The sequence below is a fragment of the Rosa chinensis genome, chromosome 3 (genome assembly GCF_002994745.2).
Source record: "Rosa chinensis cultivar Old Blush chromosome 3, RchiOBHm-V2, whole genome shotgun sequence".
NCBI classification, from domain to species: Eukaryota; Viridiplantae; Streptophyta; class Magnoliopsida; order Rosales; family Rosaceae; genus Rosa; species Rosa chinensis.
Window position 1 is genome coordinate 30748915 of NC_037090.1, and position 26252 is coordinate 30775166.

A 26252-nucleotide genomic window follows, 5' to 3' on the forward strand; every position below is an offset into this window, starting at 1 on the left:
AACTGTCAGTTTTGCTCAGGAACTCCTCAGTATCTGCCAAAACTGTAGTGTACTTCGGTTCTGGGGCCAAGAATATCTAACCAAATTTACAAGTACCTTAATAATGCTCGAACTAACAGTGTCAAGTTCATAAAGATGGACAGATCTCTGTATACTGCACAACAAGTAATACTGAAAAAATAAAAAGAAAACAGACCTTATTCCACTAGGAGTATGGTATGTAAAAGAAATGTTCAGCACTCAAATAAAAATAAGCTTGAGCTATTACCTTGAGCAGCAATTCATTTGGTTCAGTACCCAGCTTAGACAATAGAATGAAACACACGCATTTCCTGCTTCGCAGAATGACAAATTAACTGCAGCAATCTGCATAGGTGAGAATAGCAATGTGTCAACATTAGTTTGTCAATGAGAGGATAACATAGAGCTCAATATCAACGGAACCAAACAGCTCAATATCAATCAAAAGAAAGAACCTTGACATACAAATAGGCATGACAGCTGATATCCAACAAGAAATCATCAACAAATAGACATGCTGTGTATGTGCAAGGCTAGAATAAATTAATTTTGGTCCTGAAGACTGAACGAGTCCAATTACATCAATCAATGAATGTATTGGCATCACAATAACCAATAATATGTAGCAGGCATAGTCACTAGTTCCTATTAATCTCTATGAATCTCAATAACAAAGCACCAGCATTGTCAACCTGTTTCAAAATCACAACCATTTAAACTTCTATAATAATTGATGGGATTGGGGGTTTGGGGGAACATTATATAGATAACTTGTTTGAATAGAACAAAGCTGAAATACACAGCAGTTAAAAAGAAAAACTAGCACTTTACTTTGCAATCTCCACTTCTCACATGCCTACCAAAGAAATGAAAGAAGATAAAATCCAGTACACAGAACTACTTGGTCTTTACAAGCTTAAATATACCTAGATAAATCAGGCTTTGCTTTAAAGTATTCAACTAACTTTCCTTTTTCTGTTGCCGGACTTGTGCAGAAGCTGGTTCTACAAATCCTTTTCTGTCAACTTATATACACACAGGACATAAATTAGATAAGCTCCAATTGTTGATTGCATCAGTAATTTAGCACTAAGTTCCAGAAGGTATAATTTTTGTTGTTACACGCTATATGACAGTTTGGAAGGTTGCAGCAGAGAAACGCAATTTAATAAATCTTTGGAAGAAGCACCCAGAATACCAAATGAAAGATCATAGAATAATAGAAGCACATAGAGTAATCTGATCAACCAGAATAATGAACGATGGAGTACAGATCAATGGGATAACTCTACTAGTAAAAACCTGCCAAGAAGGTTTTACCACAAAAGTAAATTAGCAAATCCATGTTTGATAAATTTCACACCAACCTTACAGTTTCCAGGGTAATGGAGCTGATAACATCCGTGTAAGTGCTACTGCAAGAAAAAAACAAAGCTTATTCAGTCTCTTTCATCACTAAATAACAAAACCACTTAACTATTCAGAAGAGATAAGAAAAAGATATTCAAAAAGATTAGTCACAGAGCACCTAAGAAAACCTACAAACTACATTATCAATCCAGCCTAGTCCTCAATAACCTGTGAAACGACAATTTAATAAAGTTGTCCACCGTTTTGCGTGGACCAGAAAATGACAAGCTTTACTGTCAGAGACATTAGATACAGAAGTGAACTTCATGAATATGACTTTAAGCCCAACAAATATTGCCTTTAATAAAGTGAAAAGAAGGCTATCAATCAGAAATCCCATTCACAATTTCAAATGGTGAGGCTATGATTGACAACCACTGACTTATGACATGGTGAGAACAGTTAAGATACCAAATACTTGAACTAATTACAAATTGGAAATGCCATATGCATTAGTTAAAAATGATATCTATTTTTACTTCTTTTGCATCCTACTAAAACCTTTGTAGAATTCCAAGAAATTTTTCCAAAGCCAGCTAAGGATACATAATCTTACTTTAATAGAAAATAAGATGAAACTAGAACAGGACAGATCAAACCTGTAAGATGGAAAATTGATTAATCCAGAAATTGTGCAGAAAGTATGTAAGGTACTTGTGCAAGTTGATATTCGTACTTGAGCATAAAGTCCAGACTCCAGACTACCAGTAGTTGTGGATTCAAACTCTAGCAATTCAATTAATCCTTGCCATTGCTGTGTAAAAAGAATAGAATTAAGTTCACAAATGAAATTGATTTTTCAAAAACACCAATGCTTCAGCCTTCATGTTTGCACACACAAATAACAGTTACCTTGAAACTCACTTCAGAGAATGACATTCCAACAGAATCAAACAAATGCTGAGTAATCCTGCTAAGACGAAGTTCATCTCAGCTGTGCTGAACCAGAGAACTCCAGAACCTTTCCTATCATGCTTCCAATGGTACACTCCGGGAATCTAAAAGCTGAAAAAGTTTTAACCGGCATACCCACATGTACTCAACCTTTATTCATAACAAACTAATAGGTAAATTGAAATTACAAATCTAACCAGACTTTACATATAATTTACAAAATAGAAAAAGAAAAAAGAAAAAGAAATCGAAGTCCACGAAGTTGAGGTTTGCCATACATCGTGAAGTTTGACTGAAAATCACCAAGAAAATTCTAGTGTGTGCTGCAGCCTGAAGGCTAAGGATGTCCCGCAGTTCTTAAAAAACTGAATGCTGATATAGATTAGTGGGCCATTAAGTCTGGGACCTGCATATTTATATTCAAAAGAACTGTACTTTATCCTGAATATAATTTCATCTCTGAAGAACATTAGTTTAGGCTTTTGACAGGATTGATGAATATTACCGTGAACCAAGTATCAGCCTAAATCATGCAAACCTGAGATTTCATGTACAACTAAAACCTTTATAAATTTCTTGTATCATGCAAGTGCTGAGTTTTCTTGCAGAGTACAAAGAAACATAAAACAGAGTGGATATCCAACTCACCTATGTTCATAATTTTGAACACAGTATCAAGTTCATAAAAATGACAAATCTCTATTTTCTGAATGAAGATCACAACAACAATATTTTGTCCATCACTAACAATTATAATGAAAAACAAACCATACTAAGTTCAGGGAAGAGTGGACATCTGTAATGGTAAATAAGAATAAACTTTGGAACTATAATGTATTACCTTAAGCAGCATTACATTATGTTCAATAGGCAGCTTATACAATAAAATTTCTAACAAACACATTCCCTGATTTATGGACGATGAGAAATTGGAGCAAGCTGCAAAAATGAGAGCATCAATCTGTCAACATATTGAGTGTCTGCACTATGAGGTTTATTAATGACCAAAGGAACAAAGAGCTCAAGACAAACAGAACAGATAGCATTTGGAAGAGAATATTGATAGGCATGCCAGCTAATAACCAAAAGTTTTAGGCGGTGTCAGCTAATAGAAACAAAAGTTGTACATTTGAATAGCACACTATCACCATGCCTTTTCAGATAAAATACAAATTATTAATAGCCTATGTATTGCCATAGGACAATTTAAGTTCAAGTTGTCTCTATGGCAGTCTAAATTCATAAACTCTATATGCTAAATCATCAACAAAATTTTTGGCAGAAGATCATGAACCAATTGCTATAGTATTCGTAACAAGAACAATCTACAACTAACTTTTTTTCTTGGATATATGGGGACCCAAAGGGCCCAAAAGAAAAAACTACATATGAGAGACTACGGTCCTAAACTTAGGACTTTCACAAAAGTCGTCAAGAAGGAGATTGATAACTTGCTGAGGAGGTTGCTCCATGAAATGCACACCCAAATCCTCAGTAAGGCTACACTTGGATAGCATGTCAGCAACCATGTTAATTTCTCGGAAAACATGCTTCACTTCACAGCTCACAAACTTCTGCATCAAGTACTGGAAACTATTTATAATGGATTTCAAAGGATGCAGTTCATCCACTTCTTGATTCACTAAAGTGACAAGTATATCAGAGTCACTTTCAATAATGATCTTTTGGCAATGAGCAATGACAGACATTCTAAGCCCCAATAACAAACCCCAGGCCTCAGCTTGAATAACACTGCCACAACCTAAATTAGCAGTGAACCCAGAAATCCAAGATTCAGAAGAATCCCTGAGAACCCCACCAGCACCAATCTTTCCACTCCGCTCTTTTGCGCCATCAATATTCAGCTTGCACCAGTTCAGAGGAGGCATGGTCCAATGCAGCATAATAGTAGTCTCTTGGCCAAGAATTAAATTCTTTGAGGTGGTTGAGCTCCACTCCTTAGTAGCGTCAATGATCAGATTGCTGGGATTAATTGGATAATGAAACTCCTCATCGAAAATAATCTTATTCCTCCACTTCCAGATGTACCAGCAAGCAAAAAGAAAGACAATACACCAATTTAACTCTCCATAACAAGTTCTCTTGCATCGAATATTTGCTGCCAACCAGCTCATCCAATCCAGATGCATAGCTCTAGTAATGGTATCCAAACAAATGATCCTATTCCATATAGAGGAGGCATGAGAACAATCTCTTAACAAGTGCATAATAGTTTCAGGAGCGTTATGGCAAAGAGGGCAAGAAGAGTCAGAGGACATTCTTCTCTTGACTCTTTCCACATTCGTTAGCAATTTTCCATGACATATAAGCCAGGAAAAAGATTTCAGCTTGGGAGGAATAGCCATTTTCCAAATAAAAGCCCAATTAAAGGGAGTATAATTCTCATCTTGAAGTAAAGTAAGGTATGCAGATTTAACTGAGAACTTACCAGTCAAAGTAGCACCCCATATGAGCTTATCAGAACCACAACCAGCATATCCAGCAGGGATCTTCACAATGTTTTGGCACCGATCTTAATAAATCCATGTTCCAGCCATGCTCATTCCAGAAATCCTTTACTTTAGCTTGAAAATTAGTGATACTAGAAGGAGCAAAAGTAAGGGTTAAGGGTTTTCCATGAAACCATGTATCAGTCCAAAAATTAACTGAGCTTCCATCACCAATTCTCCATGTTAGACCTTTCTGCAATAATTTGGAACCAAATATTACCCCACGCCAAGTGCTAGAACACCTAGTAGCGCAAGAATACTGAGGATGGAGAACGTCGACCTGCTTGACATATTTATGATGGAGAAAATCGCTCCACAATCTACAACTAACTTTGCACTCACTAGCCATGTTGAAGACTTTCTCCTTGACCGCTACGAGCAGTCAATAACTTAATGCATGGGCAACCATGCTGTTGAAAGAAATTAATAAAGTTACATCGCTATGAAATTCAAAAACAAAGAAGCACAATCAAGCTGGTTTGTTTCAAACTCACAGGACGTTTAAACTTTTATAATAATGGTTGGGATTGGGGAAGATGGGAAATGAGGATTTAAAGCGGGAGGGTACATGCAGTTTAAAAGAGAACTCAGTAGCTCACCAAGGTCCAAATGTTCTCAAGCTTTCCGCCAAGACAAGTAGACAATCTGTACAATTTCCAGAAACCTGAAAGAGTTCAGTTGAAGAGAAATGAGGAAAAATACATAAATATTTTCACAATTAACGTCTAATCCACACTCTTCACCTTAATTTTTTCCGCAATGATTCCAAGAGTAATTGGTATCTGGGCAGCCAAAATTGGTCTTAGCTGCATGATTTCTGGACTAGGTTACATATTCTTTTGAGAGACTGATTTCAAAAGAAGATATAGTTGCTTACTTCCAAGGGCCAGCTGTAATGTATTAAAAGAGATGATGAGCACACAAATTTGAATTTTCTACATCCAAAAGACTCAAAAGAACACATATTTTACGACATCTTAATGAGGTACCGTTGTCAATGGCCTGAAATATAGCAAGTGCAACATTTCTGTGATGAAAACTTCCATAACATTAGGGGTAGAGACTAATTCTAGTGTGTCTGCCAAATGATACAGATTATATGCTTGAAACTGATGAGCATACAAAAGCTTCGGAACTCCAAATCTGATCATGAATGATTGATCAGTTGTGTTTAGCACTTGCCAATAGAATGCCTTGTGTTGGTTGGTTGGCGCCCGCTCCTTGACTTGCGATTCCATTGTTACACTCTTGTGCAGTTTCACAGAATCTAGTGCAATAAAATGCCTATCTACTCATGTCAAATTTCTGGATACACTAGGGAGCACACTGAACGAACTTAAGAGTCCAATGAAGCAGAAAGAGATATTACATTTGAATCAAATGGATACGTACAAATGAGGTTGGAGAATCAACTTAAGAGAGTAGAGCTACTGCCTGATGCACCATCCAACTTAATTCAAATTTTGCCATCACATGGAACAAACCATTATCCTAATCGATTCAGTCATCCTGTCTTTCTCATTGAACAAAAGAAACAAAATTTGCATATCTATTCCTCAAGCTTCCATCTTTACTAGAAATTGGCCTCCAGATAAAAAAAGATGCAGCTTTTCCCGGACTTATCTAAACAAGCATAATTCCGAAAAAAGACTAGAGATTTTTATCTATTCCTCATCACCAAGCTTCCATCTTTACTAGAAATTGGCCTCAAGATGAAAAAGGATGCAGCTTTTCCCCGACTTGTCTAAACAAGCATAATTCCGAAAAAAGACTAGAGATTTTCAAATGAAATGTTCGGAGTGAAACGAAATGGGTCACCTTGATGATTCGAGGAAAAGGCATCGGCAACCTCCAGTCTCTTCTTCAAGCTTTTTTTTTGGTCTGAAGTCTCTCTCCAGGCTTCGAATAATTTTGATCTTCTTCTGCCTAACAGTTTAAATCTACACTAGACGGACAATAGAGACCCTCCAGTTTGCGTTACCGTTGCCTTTTCTAATTGGTTAAAGCCCGCCACATCAGCCTACCTTACAGTTCGGAAACACAAGGAAGCAGGATAGTATTGTAATTTCACACATAAACCTGTCCCTGACGATATTTATATATTGCTTGAATGTGAGGAAGTCCGTCATAACCAACTCTCTCTCTCTCTCTCTCTCTCTCTCTCTCTCTCTGTTTCTCAAAACAGAACCAAAAAAAACAAAAACCCAACTCTTTCTCTCTCTTCCTCTGAGCCATCAATCATCTCAAACCACCCCCTGATACAAATCTGCAAGCAGGATTGTATCTATACCAACAATTTTGTATCTTGAATACATATCACCACCCCCTCCAGTATGAAAATTTCTGTGACAAAAGATAGGATGGTTTGGAGTTCAAATCCTCTTTCAGTTTCAGATCGAAGACCTGGATTGCTTTTGTTGCCTTGTAAGTATTATTTCCCAGCATCTGCTTGCGGATTTGTTACAAAGTTTTAATCTTTTCATTAGTACCGATCTAATTGCTAACTGGGAATTCAATTTTTGGATGGTTACTTTCAGATCCAGATCTATATCGGAGAAAAATCAAAATCAAAGACGGGGGCGGCGGGGCATGGGGGTGTCGTCATAAGCGGGTCAGTTTGGCAACGACCCATCTGGTTGTCCTCAGTTGCAAAGTCGCTCGGTTGCTAAGGTCCTCAGTTGCAAAGTCGCTTGGTTGCTAAGGTCCTCATTAGCAAATGTCCACAGTTTGCAAAAGGTCCTCAGTTGCAAACCCCCAAGTCTCAATTGGGCGGTCAACTGTAATTCTTCTTATTGGGCTGAAGCAACCCCAACGACAAGGAAACAATTGGTCTCTGAAGCATGTGTGATCCGGATTGGGCTTTGCCAGTAACATACCCACCATTTCAATCCCCAAACCCTATCTGTGATGAGAGTTGGGCTTTGCCAGTAACATACCCACCATTTCAATCCCCAAACCCTATCTTTGATGAGAATTGGGCTTTGCCGATAACATACTTACCATCCCAAACTCCAAATCCTATCTGCTGTGATGAGAGTTGGGCTTGCCCTTACCCAAAGTCCCAAACCTCAGTCCCCTATAAATATCCTCCAATCGTCTCACACTAGTTTCAGTCCCTCTCACACTTGAACAACGCAGTCCTCCACCATGCAAAGCACAAGAACACCAATGCCTGTGGTAAGAACTCGTCCTGTTGATCTCATTTCTCCGTTTTGATACGCGATTTCTTTGATTTCTTCGTTTTGATGCGCGATTTCTTTGATTTCTTCGTTTTGATGCCCGATTTCTTCGTTTTGATGCGCGATTTGTTTGATTCTTACTATTCTATTATTGTAGATGGATCCTCGTCGCCTTGATCTTCTAGCAGATATGGCGGCTAAGCCAAAGCATGACCGTCGCTCGCGCTGTGTCTCCGCCTCGGTCAGGTCTTCAGGCCTCTGCACCTCGGTCAGATCTTCAGGACTCGCCGCCTCTGTCAGGTCTTCACGCGCCTCAGGATCACGCGACTCAGGATCACGCGCCTCACTGCCATCTGGATCACGGGACTCACGCGCCTCACTGCCATCTGGATCACGTGACTCACGCGCCTCACTGCCATCTGGATCACGGGACTCACGCGCCTCACTGCCATCTGGATCACGTGACTCACGCGCCTCACTGCCATCTGGATCACGCACCTCGGGATCGGCATCACGCGCCTCTGGGTCTGGATCACGCGCCTCTTCTTCACGCGCCATCCCTCTGACTAAGGCTGCGGACCAAACTTTTGTTGAGGTAAGATTAATAAGTGTTTTGTTTCAGATATTAGCGAGATGAATTGTTGTTGGCAATTATCTATGATATAGAATGAATCCGTAGTTTTTCGATATCATCAATATGTAATTCATCCCATTGGATTTTCAATTATGTATGATATAGAATGAATCCGTAGTTCTCGATATCACCAATTATGTATGATAGAATGAATCCGTAGTTTTCGATATCATCAATATGTAATTCATCCCATTGGAGTTTCAATATCCTAATGTTATGCCTCTTTAATTTTAGTGATCTTATTATTGTCAGGTATCTGGATCACGCGCCTCAGGATCTGGATCAGCCATCTCTCCGATTAAGGCTGCGGGCCAAACTGTTCTTGAGGTAAGATTAATACGTGTTTTGTTTCAGATATTAGCGAGATGAATTGTTGTTGGTAATTTTGTATGATATAGAATGAATCCGTAGTTTTTCGATATCATCACTATGTAATTCATCCCATTGGATTTTCAATTATGTATGATATAGAATGAATCCATAGTTTTCGATATCACCAATTATGTATGATAGAATGAATCCGTAGTATTCGATATCATCAATATGTAATTCATCCCATTGGAGTTTCAATATCCGAATGTTATGCCTCTTTAATTTTAGTGATCTTATTATTGTCAGGTATCTGGATCACGCGCCTCAGGATCTGGATCACGCGCCTCTTCTTCACGCGCCATCTCTCCGATTAAGGCTGCGGGCCAAACTGTTCTTGAGGTAAGATTAATACGTGTTTTGTTTCAGATATTAGCGAGATGAATTGTTGTTGGCAATTTTGTATGATACAGAATGAATCCGTAGTTTTTCGATATCATCACTATGTAATTCATCCCATTGGATTTTCAATTATGTATGATATAGAATGAATCCATAGTTTTCGATATCACCAATTATGTATGATAGAATGAATCCGTAGTATTCGATATCATCAATATGTAATTCATCGCATTGGATTTTCAATATCCTAATGTTATGCCTCTTTAATTTTAGTGATCTTATTATTGTATTGTCAGGTTGAGGTTGCCGCTCCTCCGGTTGCCGCTCCGGTTGCCGCTCCTCCGGTTGCCGCTCCGGTTGCCGCCCCTCCGGTTGCCGCTCCGGTTGCCGCCCCTCCGGTTGCCGCGCCTCCGGTTGCCGCCCCTCTGGTTGCCGCGGTTGCCGCCCCTCCGGCCGCATATGATCCTCTCGCTCTCTCACTAGAGACAACTGGGGTAAGTTTCACATTAATCTTTTTTTTTTTTTAAGTTGTTTTTGTTTGATATATATATAAGAAATTCACTAAATTAACACGTGTCTTTTGTCTTAAAGCTTCCACTTCAGATTGCACTGTCCCGGGGGCACTTTTTTTCACAGCTGGTTGTCGCTGAAGATTTCCGGCTGTCATTTCTGAGCATACAGCAGATGAAGACCATCGTATTTTACTACAGCCATATCTTGAGGATAGAGGTATTTATCTAAACACTTATATTCATCAATTGATTAGGTTTTGTTGGTTAAATAATTTCAAAATTATAGGAGTTTAGAGTTTGGTTTTCTGTTTTTGGTTTATTTCTGCATGTTTGTGTCGCGCTTGACATTAAGGTCCAAAAGATTAACTTTTGATGCTTAATGTATTACTTATGGAACATGGATAGACATCTAAGCTGTGACTAGCCCTAGGCTTGTAGTTTTTAATTTTCAGCTGTCTGTGGATTGTTGTATAGCCTGTTCTCTGACTAGAAGGCAGACCAGTTGTTCTAAAACTATAGTTCTTTTATATGATGGTTATTTCTTTGATTTTCATATTACATTTCTTGAGGATAACCGCCTCCTTGAGTTGGTAAAGTGTAAATGGTTAAAAATAGTCTCCTGATGATCAAAATTTAATTCCCCAGTGTCCGACCTAGATTTTCTCCTCCTACCCTTAGGAGTACTAGTCTTCGCTCTACTGCTTGTTGGAGTCGCAGATTTATTATCCTTCACATCTTGACTGCAGCAACCTGCCACAGCATCATCTGTCCCTAGTGATTTATTCTTTTGAGCTCCATCGTGATCAGCATCTCTGATACTGGTCTCTGCTTGGTTAGGTTGTTTTCTCATAGCTCGAGGCACAGCCAGACCTGCTTTCACACAATGGCGAGTGTTTTAAAACCATTTGCTTACCTGCTTAGCCATGACTCCAAATTCTTGGGCCAGTCTTGCCTCCGTACTTAGGTCTGGGTATTGATTCTCCTTGAAGGAGGTATAGAGTTACTGAGTTACAGCTTCCCTGAGTCATCTATATGTTGATGTTCTAGCTCGCTCATGAGAGCTTTTAAGCGATTCATTTGGTGCACTGCCGTTCTCTTTAGCACGTGACTTTCGTCAAGGTGTTCTTCTAGGAGTATGCTTATTCTTATCGGGATCATTTTTTATATCTTTGGTGGTTACTTCATTCTTCATGGGTGGGGGTTTTTCTTTTAGTGACCTGGGAGAGACGTGTCCAGTGCCTTTCTTTTCCCTGGTGCAGCAGTTTCATTATTATCTTCATTGTCACTGCTGTTCTCTTTCTTTTGTAGTCCAGCCTATCTATGTGCCTTTTCCCAGAAACAGCTGTTGAACCATCTTGGCCAGGATCTGACTAATAAAGATGATAGCTTGTCTTTTATAGAATGCCTCTTCTGCCCACGTTTAGAATTTTTTTCACCAGAGCCTCTAAGAAGCTTACTTCCAACAAAGATGGCTGTGGCCCTTCACCATTTTCAAAAGAATTACCATTCTCATCAAGTACAGCTGCGAGATCCTTAGAGTCAGATGTAAAATCAGAGCTTGAACTGTCCTGCTTAAGATCCTCTGTTGTATCATATGACATTGATTATTATTATTATTTTTTTATCAGTTTTGAGTCTTGGTATTCAATTTTTCATTGCTTTTGTTTTGAATGTCACTTTGTATAGGAACAACTGTTTCAGTTTATGCTCTATTCCTTGGATTGTTTTTGAATGATCAAAGATTAAATACTGTTTGTCTCTTATCCAAGTACTAAGTCTTTCCTTGTTTGATGGTTTCAATGTCAGGGTTATGATTGGAAGAGCCACGCTGTGCTGTCTTCCTTTGTGAGCTGTAGGATGATGCCGAGGATGACGATACAGCAGGAACTTGAGGCTGCACGGAATCGGGTGAGGTTTGATCAAGGGGAGAGATGCAGGGGGACATATGCAGGCCTTTTTCTGACATTGCTGAGGACAGTCGCCCAATTGTGGGTTGAGTTGGAGGCACAGCATTTCAGTTTGTCGAGGGTGCTGTCTATCAAGAAGGAGAGTTTGAAGATGTACTGCCAAATATTTGACGCGAGTCTCCTTTAGGATGGTTGACCACCTAGCAAAATATTTCTCGGAGTAGACATTGCATGAGGTTCTCCTAGCAACATAAAGAGAAAAGAAACATAAGGTTCAATGTGTATGTGAGGATACTGGCATGGAGAAAGCTATGGACAACTCTCAGTAGAGCAAACCGAAGTGGATAATTACTCAAACCACGAGAAACCTGACATTAATTAAAACAGCTCTTACTTATTGCTATGAACCTCAATCAGCACTTATTTTGTTGGAGCGCCAAAAGCTTAATATTTTAATATCCTGCGGTTAGCAAAACTTACAAAGTGGCAGTCTGATTTCTGAGCAGCAATTAGTGGTGCGGCAATCCCAAAACTTAAAGAGACAAACCTTCTATAGGTGCATTTTCCGGAATTGCAGGTTGTACACCTTCTATAGCGAGTCAGTGACAAACAAGTCCAGTATCAAGTGGTGCTTTTGGTAAAGGAGCTTCAGATCACCTAAATCAAACAAAATATCGAGCATTTACTATAGAACGTACCAAACCAAGTAGAAAGTGCTATTAGTTTACTCACTAGTTCTTGCATCTTCAAAATCCACATCCTTGTCATCGATGTAAGACAAATCCCTATGTCCAACTGCTTTTTTGAAACGCAAGGGGCCTCCAGACACAAAACCATTTAGTGGTTGGTGAAAGAAATTTAGTGGTTGGTGAAAGAAAAAAAAAAAAGAGATTAAAGAGAAATTACATAAGATGAATGCAGTGGCCTATGCAAAAGACCCTTGATAGATATAAGATGCAAAGCATCGCCAGTGAGCTGGTTCTAGTTGAGACCCTAAAGTGAACACAACGTACCTACACAAACATGCTTGCACAAAGCTCTAATTTCTTCAACCAAACGACATTTTGGACCAAAAACATCTAATCTAACTTCATTTGACAAGATTGCATTTTCATTTCGTAGATAAGTAAGTAGGTGTTCTCCTTGGAATAATATGGGAAAACAAACACTGATTCAAGTAAATGAAGTCCAGATTCAAAACTCAAACGGTCTATTTCCTCTAAAGTGAGAAACTTGTGAATTTACTTTAATTTCATAAAATCTGGACTCTCTGTCTAATCTAAGGGTCATAAAATCGACACATCAATCTTCCACCAATTTTTTGTTTTTCATCCATACCTGAAAAAAAACAATCTGGGAAAGAGTTTGGGATTTCTTGTCTCTGCGTCAAGTTGTTTTAATGTGCAGGGGTCCCTTCTTCATTTTAACTTTGACCTGATTCGATTTATTCAAACACGTAATTTTCAGATTATGGGAAATTCAGACTCAAAGATTGTAGCAGAACTTCGATATCAGCAGTTTGATTCTTTTGTTTTTGACTAGTTGGACAGGCTTATAGTGGAGTTTGATAGATGCACGTAAGGTGTTCGATGAATTGACAAGCTTAATTTTTGCATTGAAATTAAATTTGGTGTAGGTGAACATGGAGTATGGTCTTGACCATTCTATAGGGGAAGCTGAAGCTCTAATGCAAGCTGCACAAGAAGTGGCTGAGGGGAAGCAATTGAAAGTTTCATCATATAATGGTAATAGAATCATTTCCAGACTGATTCATTTTGGATGCTATAAGAAACTCAAGTGCTCAAGCCTTCTATCCCGTGGTCTATAGAAAGTCTGAAACTCAATTTATGGCAAATTAAGGGCTTTCTTTACCCTGAAGAAGACAGAGAAAACGAAGACTGAACTGATTGGCGGGGCTGATGTCTACATGACTGTTTTTCTCCAACACCGTGTCAATGGACAAGTTCTCATCAAAGCTGCAAGAAGCGTTGTGGAGTCTCATAAATCCAAGAGTGGCACCATTTCAGAAGCAGCTCCAGTTATTTAGTGCAGCTGCTCTTTCATTGCCTATTATAGGTTATCTTTAGCTATGAATTATACGAGACAAAAGTAGCTGATTGCCTGCAGTTGCAGTTTGAAGTCCAAACATGGGAAATCTGAACGTTCAGCCCTCTGTTTAGTTTTTGTTTTATTCTTTTTCTGTCAAATTCTTGTTCAGCTGGATTAGGCAGTCTGACGTCCCCTTTAGCTTTAGTTAGTGTCTAGCATTTCCTTTTCGAAATTGATTCTCACAAGCATTGAGCATTGGCAATCCTTTGTTCTTCATAGAAAATGAGCAATTGCCTAAGTCCATCGTAGAAGTCTAGCTTACACTGCTCCAGATTGTTGTTCACTACATCAATCCATAAACGGGATATAATGAAATGTTAAAACTGAAAGGCATGCCTTGACATCAAATGAAATTTCTGAATTTAATACTCTTTCAAACTTCAATACCGCACATAAACAAACTTGAGTGCAACAATACTTCCTCTAGATTCATGAAACTTTTTATTCTAAAAAAAAAAAAAAATCATGAAACTTTTAATAGCAACCACCACACAAATATATAATGACCAATTTGATTGATTTTTTACAGCAGAAAATGGAAGACAATGGCAATCACAACATACTAAAAGTAATAAAGAACTAACTACGTCAGTCATTGTTGGGGCTCTGACCCAATATGCAACTTACCTTTTTACTGTTTTTCATTTGTTATATTGCAGTAAGTTCTCAGGTTAATTTGTTGTGAGTCAGCAGTAGCTGGATCCTTATCTGAAAATGGACAGCTGTCCATTTTCTTTTCTTTCTAGTTTCTAGCTATATGTACTGGGCTGAGGCTCTCTTGAAATCATCGATGAATACAACAACTTACTTTTCATTCCTCTGCAATTACTCTTTTTCTTATTTTCCTATCACTTTGGGGTCCAGACCCATATTATTTGGTATCAGAGCTTCACGCTCATGGGACCGTCGCGTAAGGGTGGCACCAATCCTCAGTCGTCGAAGGAACTTTCGGCTGCTGAGATGGATTATTTGGCACAACAAGCGGTGGTTGAGGCTCAACTTCAGGCGGTGCACGACTCGGTTGATGAAATTCGGGCCGCTCAAGCTTTGATCCGCTCTGAAAATGCTGAGATTCATGCTCAGAATGCAGAATTCCGCTCTCAGCTACTAGAAGAGCTTCGAGCTCTCAGAACCCGCTCTGACTCTATTCCAGTCTCTCCGAACTTGCTGCCTCCCAGCTCTCTCCCGGCCTCTGATCCTGCAAATTCGAGGGTTTCATTCTCAGAACCAATTTATCCTCAAGGGTTGGGAGTCTTAAGCATCACTCCAGCGGAAGTCTCTTCAGGTATACTCGTTCCTTCTGCAGCTCCTGCTATGCCCATTTCTAGTCTTCCTGCTACTACTCATGTTAGATCTGGAGCTAGTAGTACTCGTATACAAAATGGTAAAGTGGTTGCTACTGGTGGCAGTCCCGTTGTTGTTAGTGATATGTCATGTAGGGAAAGATTGTTGAATGATGCATTTCAATCTAGAGATAGAGTTGAAGGGTATGATTACGGTGGATTTCCATATCAATCTCATTATTATCAACATACTGTGGTTCCTAATCATTATACTAATGTGCCAGCTTATAATCCACAATTTGTTCATGGCTTTCCTACATCATCTATGCATTATGTCCATGGAAACTCTGTATTTGGGGGTCCCTTACAGCAAGGCCAGTCTAGTCACTCTTCAGCTGTACCTCCATGGCAACTATCCTCGAGCACACCCAACTATCAGGAGCAGAATGTTAGGCCTACGTTACCGTTTGCTGTGAATCATTACCTGACATCACAGATGTCTACTCAGTCCATTCCATCTTATGCACCACCAACATACTCCACAATTCCATCTTCTTATACTCGCTTCCAGCAACCACAGCTCTACCAAGCACCGCAACCACAGTACCCTTACTGTCAAAATCAATTTCACGGGGGTCCCTTGCCGCAAGGACCTCAATTTCAAGGTCAGTCTGAGATGGATCCTAATCTTCCAACTATGAGACAAATGAGGTTGGAGTTTCAAACATTTGGTGATGGTGATCCATTACAATGGCTTAATAAGGCGGAGCAATATTTTGAGTTGTACCAAATTCTGGAGGACAAAAAAGTTTCCATTGCAGCTATGCATCTTACTGATGAGGCAGCTGATGTTTGGCACCTGTTTAGACACCAATATCCTGGAAATTGGCGTGGCTTTGCTGATCTCTTAATGTGGGAATTTGGTTCCCATAACCAAGCTGATTATCAATCTGCCTTAATTAGACTGAATCAAACTGGGTCAGTGAGTGAGTTTAAATTGCAGTTTAACAAGTATGCAAGAAGAGCTCCAGGTTTTTCAAATGACATTTTGCTCGCCTGTTTCTTGGGAGGACTCAAGGAAGACATTCAGTTGATGTGAGAGCCATGAGACCAACTTCTTTGTACCAGGCTTATGCGTTGGCCATGATATTTGAAGAAAGACATGCTGGTCATAGAAGTACGAGGTCCTTTTCACAAAGATCTCAATTCTCAAACCCTACTGTTGCACATAGAATTCCAGTTTTACCTCATTCTACATCAAGGGCTTCCCATACATCAACATTGAGGCCTCCTCCTTCTCAACCTGTGCGATCTAATTTGCAAGCTAGTAGTAGCTCAGACAGAAAATGGACTCAAAATGATTACCATGAAAGAAGAGCTAGGGGACTTTGTTTTTTCTGTGATGAATCGTATAAAGGAGGCCATGTATGTAAACGAACACCTGGTCAAGGACGAACATTGTTGATTGAAGGCATCCCTGAGGAAGAAATAGTTGATTCCCATCCGGACCCTGCTGAAAGTGATTCCAATGAAATACGTGGAGACGGTATGAATGAGGAGACAGCCACCTTACATGTGATCAACTGTGTTGATAACCCAATGACTATGCAACTCAAGGGGATTTTTAACAAAAAGGAAGTCTATCTTCTCATTGATAGGGGGGCTACTCATTCATTTATCCACCCAAGTTTGTTGCAAGAAGGTAATATCACGGTTGATTATAGTAGTTCTTTGCAAGTTGTGGTTGCTTATGGATCAAAGGTACAATCAGCCAGAAAGTGCTAGGGTCCCTATCATAGCACTCAATGAATCAGACTGGCATGAATTCCATAGTCTGAGAGGAAGGCATAATCCAGAAGACCTAGTTCCTCCAACTCTCTTTATTGTTTCAGGACCTTATGTTGGAAGATACTTAGTCAATGTTCAGAGTGAACATCCTCAAGAACACAAGCTCTGGCTTGTTGAAAATGGTTTTGTCCATAATCTGTGGACTAAAACAAATGATGATCTGAAAGGTTTGCCACCTATCATTGTCAACACAGTCAAAAACATCAGGAAAAATGACTGCATGCTTCGACTGAAGTTTAGATCCACTCCTCCAGAATGGATCTAGAAGGCAAACGGTGAGGTTGAGTATATTTCTCCATATCATTATGTGAGAATTATTCAAAGGAAATATCTGCAACCTGCCTGTGTTGGGTATAATGGCCAGCCAAACTCAAGCATCCCATGGATGAAGGCCATGACCCTTGAATACATAAAAAAGATCATCTCTGAAGATAGTAACAATACTTTCCTGGCAGTAGGAGAAAAAACTATTATCACTGCTTACGATCATCCTGACGTAGTCAGCAGTGACCTGTTCCTATCTCTTACCAGAAAAGAGATAGATTCGACACTGGCATGCTTACAGTGGGTGGAAAGACTTGAAAGAGACAACCACTACAAGATGTATGTTGATACAGATATCGAAGATAATGCTACAACTGCTCGTATGGCCCAGGCAGATAACGACTCGTTTGTCCTCGGTCACAATTCAAAAACTGACGAGAACATGTGAAACATCAGGTGTAGAAAAACACCGAAAGTACTTTTGGAATTTTCCCAAAAGGCGCTTTTGCTTTTCAAAAAGCAGGTGAAAAACATTTCACCTAAAAAAATCTGCTTTTCCCACGTCCGACCTCTACCAGCAGGAGCACTCAGGAAAGCAGGAAATCACGGAGTCGTTCTGTACATTTTGTAGTTTTGAATTACAATTTGAGTTCCGCTCCCTATATAAGGAGCTTTAGCTTCTCTTAGAAGGCATTCGAAGAAGGAATCAGTCCTACATTCGACGAAAATAGCCAATCAGTCCTACATTCGAAGAAGGAATCTGTCCTACATTTGAAAATAGCTATATCCTTTCAATCCATTTGGTTCAGGATTTTTAGGATAATAAAATCTTTGATATATTCCACGAGTAGATAAGTAAGTACGGAAAGCATTACTCATATATTCACCACCTTCATCAGTTTGAAGCAATTTAATTGGATGATTGAATAATTTTTCAACATGGGTACGAAAGGTGATAAATAGATTACACACTTCATGCTTATTTTTCATAGAAAATAACCAAGAATATCTAGAATAATCATCAACAATTCATTAATAAATAATAATTGAAGCCTTGATTGAATAAACTTGTAGACGACCAAACAACAAAATGGATTTATTCCAAAGGAAAATGGGAAACAGACTCAGACAAAGCAAATGAAAGTTTTGTACTTTTCCCTAATGGACATGCATGACAAAAGACATTTTGTTTGAACCTAATACAGGGAAGCTGTACTAGCCAAGACTTTATTCAAAATAGACAACGATGCATGACCAAGATGCGAATGCCAAACTTGAGCGAAAACTCCTGTACCAACAAAAGCAAATCCACTAGATGGACTCAACCTCGTTTGATGAATTCGCAATGGATAGAGCCCATTTTTCACTCTTCCCTTAGAAAAATGTCCTCTTGGTTGTGAGATCATTTACACAAAAAGAATCAAGATATAAGATAAAATAACAATTATTATCAATGATCGATAAACTTGTTGATGGAAAGTAAGTTGGCAAAAGCTTATGGACAATGAAGAATATCATGCAAGGGAAAGGTGGATGAATTTGTGTGAAGGAGAGAAGAACCAATGTGTTTAATGGAAAGACTAGAATCATTACCAATACCACCAAGATTTTCAATACCGTGATATGCCTTAGGAGAAGCAATGTTACCTATATTGGGAGTCACATGAGCATTGACACCACTATCAGCAAGCCAAGTCACACTATTAGCCGAAGAAGGGGTAGTATAAGTAGCCATTGCAGTGAGACGAGATGAGGGTACATGCCCTTCAAAGGCCATATTCATGCGATTGTAACAATTAAGAGCAGAGTGTCCAAGAGGTCCACAAATTTGGCAATGGATGCAATCTCCAGAATGACAAATGGATTGACCTCTGTTGGAAGTTGGAGCTATAGGTGCTGGACCAAGAATAGAAGAGGATCCACATTGACCAAAACTGTTATTAGTGCCACAAGAACTAGGAAGACCACGACCAGCAAATGAGGACCCATGACCAATAAAACTATTACCTTGAGAACCATAAGAGCTCCCGCGACCAATCCCAAAGAGGGAGGAAGTGTTAGGTTTTCTTAATCAATTCAAACTTGAGGAATGAACTGAGAACTAATGATAACAATATGGGAATGACTTTCTTTATTCAAAACAAAGAACACCGCTTTATAGCCTTTACAATCTTAACAGAATGAGAAAATTCAGCCCACGCAGAGCATGACTAATTCTACGTGGTAACTCAACAAGGAAATGGTCAAATCTAGTTGAATCAACAACCCTATACATTAGGGTTTTATTCTAACAAGGAAACCTACGTAACAAGAAACCTAAAAACCTGCAACAATTCTATCATTCCCTCCCTTAAACTAATGTGTTTTGAACAATTAGTTTACGTCCATTACGTCACAAACTCCCATCTGAGCTCGTAGTCTTTGAAAAACTTCCAACTTCAACGGTTTAGTTAGCAAATCTGCCAGCTGTTCATGTGAACCACACTGCACAAGTTCTACAACACCATCTTGAGTTAAGTTACGAAGAAAATGAAATCTTACGTCAATGTGTTTGCTACGCCCATGAAGCACTGGATTCTTTGAAAGCTTAATGGTAGAACTGTTGTCACACATCACAACGATACCTCCATCTTGAACATAATTCATCTTCTCCAAGATCCTTCCTACCCAGATTGCTTGACAAGCACAAGCTGCAGCAGCTACATATTCTGCCTCGGTGGTCGAAAGAGTAACTATGGGCTGCTTCTTCGACGACCATGACACAGCACCTCCACTAAGCATAAACACATAACCTGACGTGCTCTTTCGATCCTCCAAGTCTCCGGCATAATCACTATCAGTATAAGCAACGAGTTTCTTGTTTCCCTCCTTCTTGTAAAATATGCCATAATTAACAGTTTCCTTCAAGTATCTCAACACTCTCTTAGCTGCTTGAAAATGTAACTCAGTTGGCTGTGACATGAACCTGCTAATTAGGCTAACAACAAACATCAAATCAGGCCTCGAAGCAGTAATGTACATGAGACTTCCAACAATTTGCTTGAAGTAGGTCTCATTAATCCTAACACCACCTCCATCTCTACCCAACTTGACTCCAGGAACAATTGGATTCATCACTCCATTACTATCCTCCATTCCAAACCTCTTGAGAACCTCCAAGGCATACTGCCTTTGACAAACAAAGATCCCATCCTCCTTTTGTAAAACTTCCAGGCCAAGAAAGAACCTCATCCTTCCCATATCAGTCATTTCAAACTTTTTCATCATGGAGCTTTTAAAATCAACCAACATCGACTCATCATCACTAGTGTAAATCAGGTCATCAACATATACACTTACTATTAAGATATTACCTCCATGACTAGCCTTGATGAATAATGTTTTCTCGCTGCTGCACCTTTGAAAACCCTCATTTGTGAAATAAGCTTCGATTCGACTAAACCAAGCACGAGGTTCTTGTTTTAAGCCATACAATGCTTTCTGTAGCTTGTACACTTTGTCTTCACTACCTTTCTTCTCATAACCCAAAGGTTGTTCCACAAAAACATCCTCATTTAGATCACCATGAAGGAAAGCTGATAGGACGTCAAGCTAATAGACTGTCCAACTCCTCTGAGCAGCCAATGCAAGTATCAACCTCACTGTATCCATCCTAGCCACCGGAGCATATACTTCTGTAAAGTCCACACCTCGTTGCTGAGAGTAGCCCTTGGAAACTAGTCGTGCCTTGTGCTTATCCACTTCTCCAAATTCATTGTACTTTGTCTTATAAACCCACTTTACTCCTATCTTCTTTGCACCTGCGGGTAGCTCGACTAGCTTCCATGTTTTGTTTCTCTCAATTGCTTCTATCTCAGCATCCATGGCCTTCCTCCACATTAAGCTTTCAACTGCCTCTTCTAAACAAACAGGATCATTAGACATTACTAGAGCCATGTTTGCCTCAAGTTCCAAATCAGAAAGTCCTTCTCCACTTGTATAATCACCCATCCAAACCGATGGTTTCCTATTCCTCTCTTCTTTTGCTTCTGGAGTTTCGAAACCTCGATTTGGTGAATTAGTCACATCCTCATTCACCTCTTCAGCACTTGAACCACTTCTTTCAGCATTCTCCATGTCTTCAGCTTCATTATCATCTTCACTGCTTGGACTTTCATCTTCACTGCCATTGGTATCCTTCTGATCTTCTCCCCATTCCAGGTCCATCAACAACTGCTCCTCATAGCTTGCATCCCAGTCCCACTCTTTATCTTCTTCAAAAACCACGTCTCGACTAATCACTATCCTCTTTGTGATAGGATTGTAGAGTCTGTAGGCTTTGGACTCTTCGCTAACTCCAAGTAACACACAAGCAACACTCTTGTTTTCTAACTTGGTTCTCCTGGCATCAGGGACATGAGCATGAGCTATACATCCAAAAACTCTGAAAAATTCCACCGAGGGTTTCTCACCACTCCAAGCCTCTTGTGGAGTCACATCCTTGACTGACACGGTAGGGCATCGATTCAGCACAAACACAGTCCAGTTGACTGCCTCAGGCCAAAACGTTTTTGGCATTTTCTTCTTTGAAAGCATAGATCGAACCATGTTTAGAACCGTCCTGTTCTTCCTTTCTGCAACTCCGTTTTGTTGCGGAGTGTAGGCAGTGGTCAATTGCCTCTTAATCCCATTCTGCTTGCAATACTCAACAAACTCATTTGAATTAAATTCCCCACCTCTGTCAGTACGAAGACACTTGATGAACAACCCTGTTTCTTTCTCCACAAGTCTTTTAAAGCACACAAAAGAATTGAAAGCCTCCGACTTCTCCACCAGGAAATACACCCAAGATCTTCTACTATAATCATAAATGAAACACAAAATGTACCTCTTGTTGCCATTTGATTCTGGAGTGATTGGTCCACATAAATCTGCGTGGATGAGTTGCAGTTTTTGAGTTGCTCTCCATGCACTTTTTCGTGGAAAGGGGTCTCGGTGCTGCTTCCCAACAAGGCAATCTTCACACTCTACTTTGGAAACATCAAACTTAGGCAAACCATACACCATGCCCTTATCTTGTAGTGTCTTTAATCCCTTGTAACTGAGGTGTCCGTACCTGCTATGCCAAAGATGAGACAAGTCTTGTGATGTCGTGTGAAAGCAGCTTGTATTCTTCATTATTGCATTGGCAAAGAGTATGAACATTCGATTGGCCGACATCGAGGTTTGAATGATCAATCCTTTGTCTGGATGATAAATTTTGCATTTCCCTCCCTGCATTAGGACTGCGAGACCTCTTTCTTGTAACTGCCCCACACTGAGAAGATTATTCTTCAACTCCGGAACATAGTATACTTCTGCTACAATGTGATAAACTCCATCAACATGTAGCTTCACACTTCCTCTTCCCATTACGTTCATTTTGGAGTTGTTTCCAAGCTTTACTGAATGCCTGAAACCAACATCCAGTTCATGAAACATCTTCTTGTCACCACACATGTGATTTGAGCATCCGGAATCAATAAACCATGCATCTTTTCTATTGACACCATGCTCTTCCACATATGCCATCAATGTGAGTTCTTCCTGTTCATTCAGCTTCACATAAGTCCCTTCAGTGTCTTTCCCACATAACTCCACGTGAGACATGAGCAACATAGCCTCCTTTTCCAAACTTGGACATTCATATTGGAAATGTCCGAGTTTGTGACACTTGTAGCATTCAATGGTGGCTCGATTGAATGTCTGACGTCCTCTCCCTCTGCCTCTGCCTCTCATTGTGCTTCTTCCATGTCCTCTTCCTCCTATTCTCTCCTCGTAGTATACTTTGAGAACCTGATCTTCACCATGCTGTCTGTGGAGCTTCTGCTCATGGACTATTAGAGAACTCTGTAGCTCATCAATGGACATTGCGTCAAGATCCTTAGACTCTTCAATAGAACAGACTATGTAATTAAATATGTCTGTTAAAGACCTAAGGATTTTCTCTACGATAGTCACATCTTTCATTACTTCACCATAGATACGCATTTTATTTGCCACAGACATAACCCTAGAAAAATAATTGGTAACAGTTTCACCTGATTTCATTTCTAGGGTTTCGAAGTCCCTTCGCAAGGCTTGTAGAACTGATTTCTTCACTCTTTCATTTCCAGCATACTTTTTCTTCATCGAGTCCCAAATGTCTTTTGACGTATCCTTCTTCAGAATGGTTTCCAGGATTGTCCTATCGATTGCCTGGAACAAGTAGTTCTTCACTTTTAGATCCTTCAGCTTCATCTCCTCAAGCTTTTTCTGAGCTGTCTTTGACATGTTCGAACCGGACGTCAACTCCCCGAAGCCAACTTCAACCAAGCTCTAGTATTCCTTTGACCTAAGGAAATTCTTCTCCATGAGCATACTCCAGTGGTCGTAGTGACCATCAAATCGAGGAATTTGTGGTTGCACAAAACTCCCCTCACTCGTCATCTCACCTATTTTGAAAGTCACTCTAAGCTGCGGCTTATCTCTCTTTCTCAGGCCCAGTGGGGGCTCTGATACTAGATTGTTAGGTTTTCTTAATCAATTCAAACTTGAGGAATGAACTGAGAACTAATGATAACAATATGGGAATGACTTTCTTTATTCAAAACAAAGAACACGGCTTTATAGCCTTTACAATCTTAACAGAATGAGAAAATTCAGCCCACGCAGAGCATGACTAATTCTACGTGGTAACTCAACAAGGAAATGGTCAAATCTAGCTGAATCAACAACCCTATACATTAGGGTTTTATTCTAACAAGGAAACCTACGTAACAAGAAACCTAAAAACCTGCAACAATTCTATCAGGAAGGACCGCTAGGGCCAAGACAGCGAGACCTTGAAGCATGAAGAGCAGAAGCTTGACCACCAAGATCAAGGAAAGGAAGATTATGTTCAGCATAACAGTGCTCGACATTGAGGAGGAGAGCTTTAAGCGAATAATAGGTTATTGGTGTGTCTCGGGCATGTGCAGAGCTGTCGATGGTTTCATAAAGAGGACCAACATTGTTCATTATTATGCTAACAAGAAAATTTGCAATAGCATTAATTTGGTCAAGAAAATCAGAAATTAACAAATTACCACGAACAGTATGGAGAAGATCACTACGCAACTAAAGGATCCTGTTTTGAGACTTAGAGGCATATATGGTGGCTAAGGAATCCCAAGTAGCAGCTGAAAAAGTAGAATGGGCAACGGTCAAAAGCACGGTTGGGGTCAAAGAGTCATTAATCCAACCTAAGACCATCTGATCTTTTTCCATCCCTCTTTCATAACATGGATTCACCATATCAGTCAACTTGCCTTCTCTGTCTGTCAGAAAGCATGGAGGGCAAGTTTCAATACCATCAACAATACCCATAAGCTTGCGGCCTTTGAAAAGTGGGGAGATTGAGCAAGCCATAAGGGATAATTGTTTCAGTCTAGCTTGATATAGAGGGAATGTGAGATATTGGGAGAGGAGTCAGAGGAGGCCATTGGAAAAGGTGAGGTTTGGTATGTTTTATTTGTGTTTATGTCGTTAGATGTTTTGTGCTCTTGATACCATGCAGAAGATATGATGGAGTGCAAAACCACACAGATCGAATATTTGTGGACTATGTGATCCCACTGTACAGAGGTAGATAAGGAAAAGGTGAATAAGATGATGAAGAAGATTGTCTCTTATTAGGTTCTTGGTAACATGTAGAGTGAATGGTGTACTGATCGCCAACGTGCTCAAGGAGAGACAGTGATGTAAAGGCAGTGAGGGTTCTTACTCTTTGATCAGCTAGGCATGATCATGATTGCTGGTTCGAGTAAACGATCTACAGTGGGATTGAGTTTGATCAACCTTGTTGTTTGGCTGCAAACATGCAGGGCTAGAGTGGTCTTCCACTCTTCCCCCAAAATTAGCATCGATGGAGCGAATGACGACCAACTTTGATTTTGGGTCTTCAACTTTGGCGGTGGTGATCGAGTTGCTATTGACTTGAGCGATGGTGAATGCTCCTCAAATTGACTAAGCAATTTAGGCACAACATTAGTCCTTGGTTCCTTTGTTAGGTTTAGACTGGCTATGTCATAACTCATATTGGGTTGTGGGTTGAGCCATTTTCTCATAGCTCACGACGAGGACGAGGCTTCACTGAAGCGACCAGGCCCAGAGCTTTGCGTGACGCTAGGGTTCATATTGCGCAGTACTCGCTTCCCAGGGCGGCGTTGCGGCTTCAACGTGTGAGGAGGAAGGAGGAGGATCCGGATGAGGATATGGATGCCGAAATCAACTGGGCTTTAGAGCAGGCCTCCAATTTGAAGCTTGATTGTATTGAGATTGGGGATGAGGATAGGCCACTTTCTGGTTGCTCATTCTCACAAGATGGCAAATTGCTTGCCGCCTGGTATGTTTTCGATTATTTCGGTGTTTACATTGCAAATTTAGTTTTTGCTAGGCTTGCTTCTTCTTGCTGCTGTTTGATTTTTGATGATTGTTTTACTCTATGTGACTACGAGGTGAAAGGGCTCTTTTCTAACTAGGTCTGTGTAGCTTTTCGGGCTTCGCTATTGTTATGTATGTTGTGTTTGTATACCATTGCAGAAGTGGTGGATTGAATTGTTGTGTTGTTTTTGCTTTTCGCAGCGCTCTAAGTCCAGTTGCCAAGCTGTGGAGCATGCCTCAAGTAACAAAGGTTGCCACCTTGAAGGGACATACAGAGCGCTTAACCGATGTTGCATTTTCTCCTGTGCAAAATCATCTCTTGGCAACTGCGTCTGCGGATAGGACTGCGAGGTTGTGGAACAGCGAAGGAGCACACCTGATGACATTCGGGGGACATTTGGACCGTCTTGCCCGCATTGCCTTCCATCCCTCAGGAAAGTACTTGGGTACAACTAGCTTTGACAAGACTTGGAGGCTGTGGGATGTAGAGACTGGTGAAGAGTTGCTTCTTCAAGAAGGTCACAGTAGGAGTGTCTATGCTATAGACTT

At 40.0% G+C, this 26252-nt stretch overlaps 2 protein-coding genes across 5 annotated transcripts in view; both read left to right on the plus strand.

The window, feature by feature from the left end:
• The first annotated feature begins 6984 nt into the window (after nt 1-6984).
• The window catches only part of LOC112192024 (SH3 domain-containing protein C23A1.17), a 72643-nt gene continuing 53375 nt past the window's right edge, over nt 6985-26252 (plus strand). The window contains exons 1-8 of one of the 4 annotated variants that reach the window (XM_040516342.1): nt 6991-7259; nt 7373-8012; nt 8172-8609; nt 8901-8975; nt 9267-9359; nt 9656-9853; nt 9951-10088; nt 10709-11357. In XM_040516342.1, the coding sequence (XP_040372276.1) occupies nt 7983-8012; nt 8172-8609; nt 8901-8975; nt 9267-9359; nt 9656-9853; nt 9951-10088; nt 10709-10723 (987 nt within the window). In that variant the 5' untranslated portion in view covers nt 6991-7259; nt 7373-7982 and the 3' untranslated portion in view covers nt 10724-11357. Of the gene's footprint in view, nt 7260-7372; nt 8013-8171; nt 8610-8900; nt 8976-9266; nt 9360-9655; nt 9854-9950; nt 10089-10708; nt 11358-11677; nt 12254-26252 lie in introns of those variants that run through there. The other 3 variants (XM_024331534.2, XM_040516341.1, XM_024331535.2) reach the window with 3 other exon arrangements.
• Nucleotides 14303-17036, plus strand: LOC121052165. The gene is made up of 2 exons (XM_040516343.1): nt 14303-15172; nt 15455-17036. The coding sequence occupies exons 1-2, from the start codon at nt 14785-14787 to the stop codon at nt 16267-16269; spliced, it is 1203 nt and encodes a 400-aa protein (XP_040372277.1). The 5' UTR covers nt 14303-14784; the 3' UTR covers nt 16270-17036.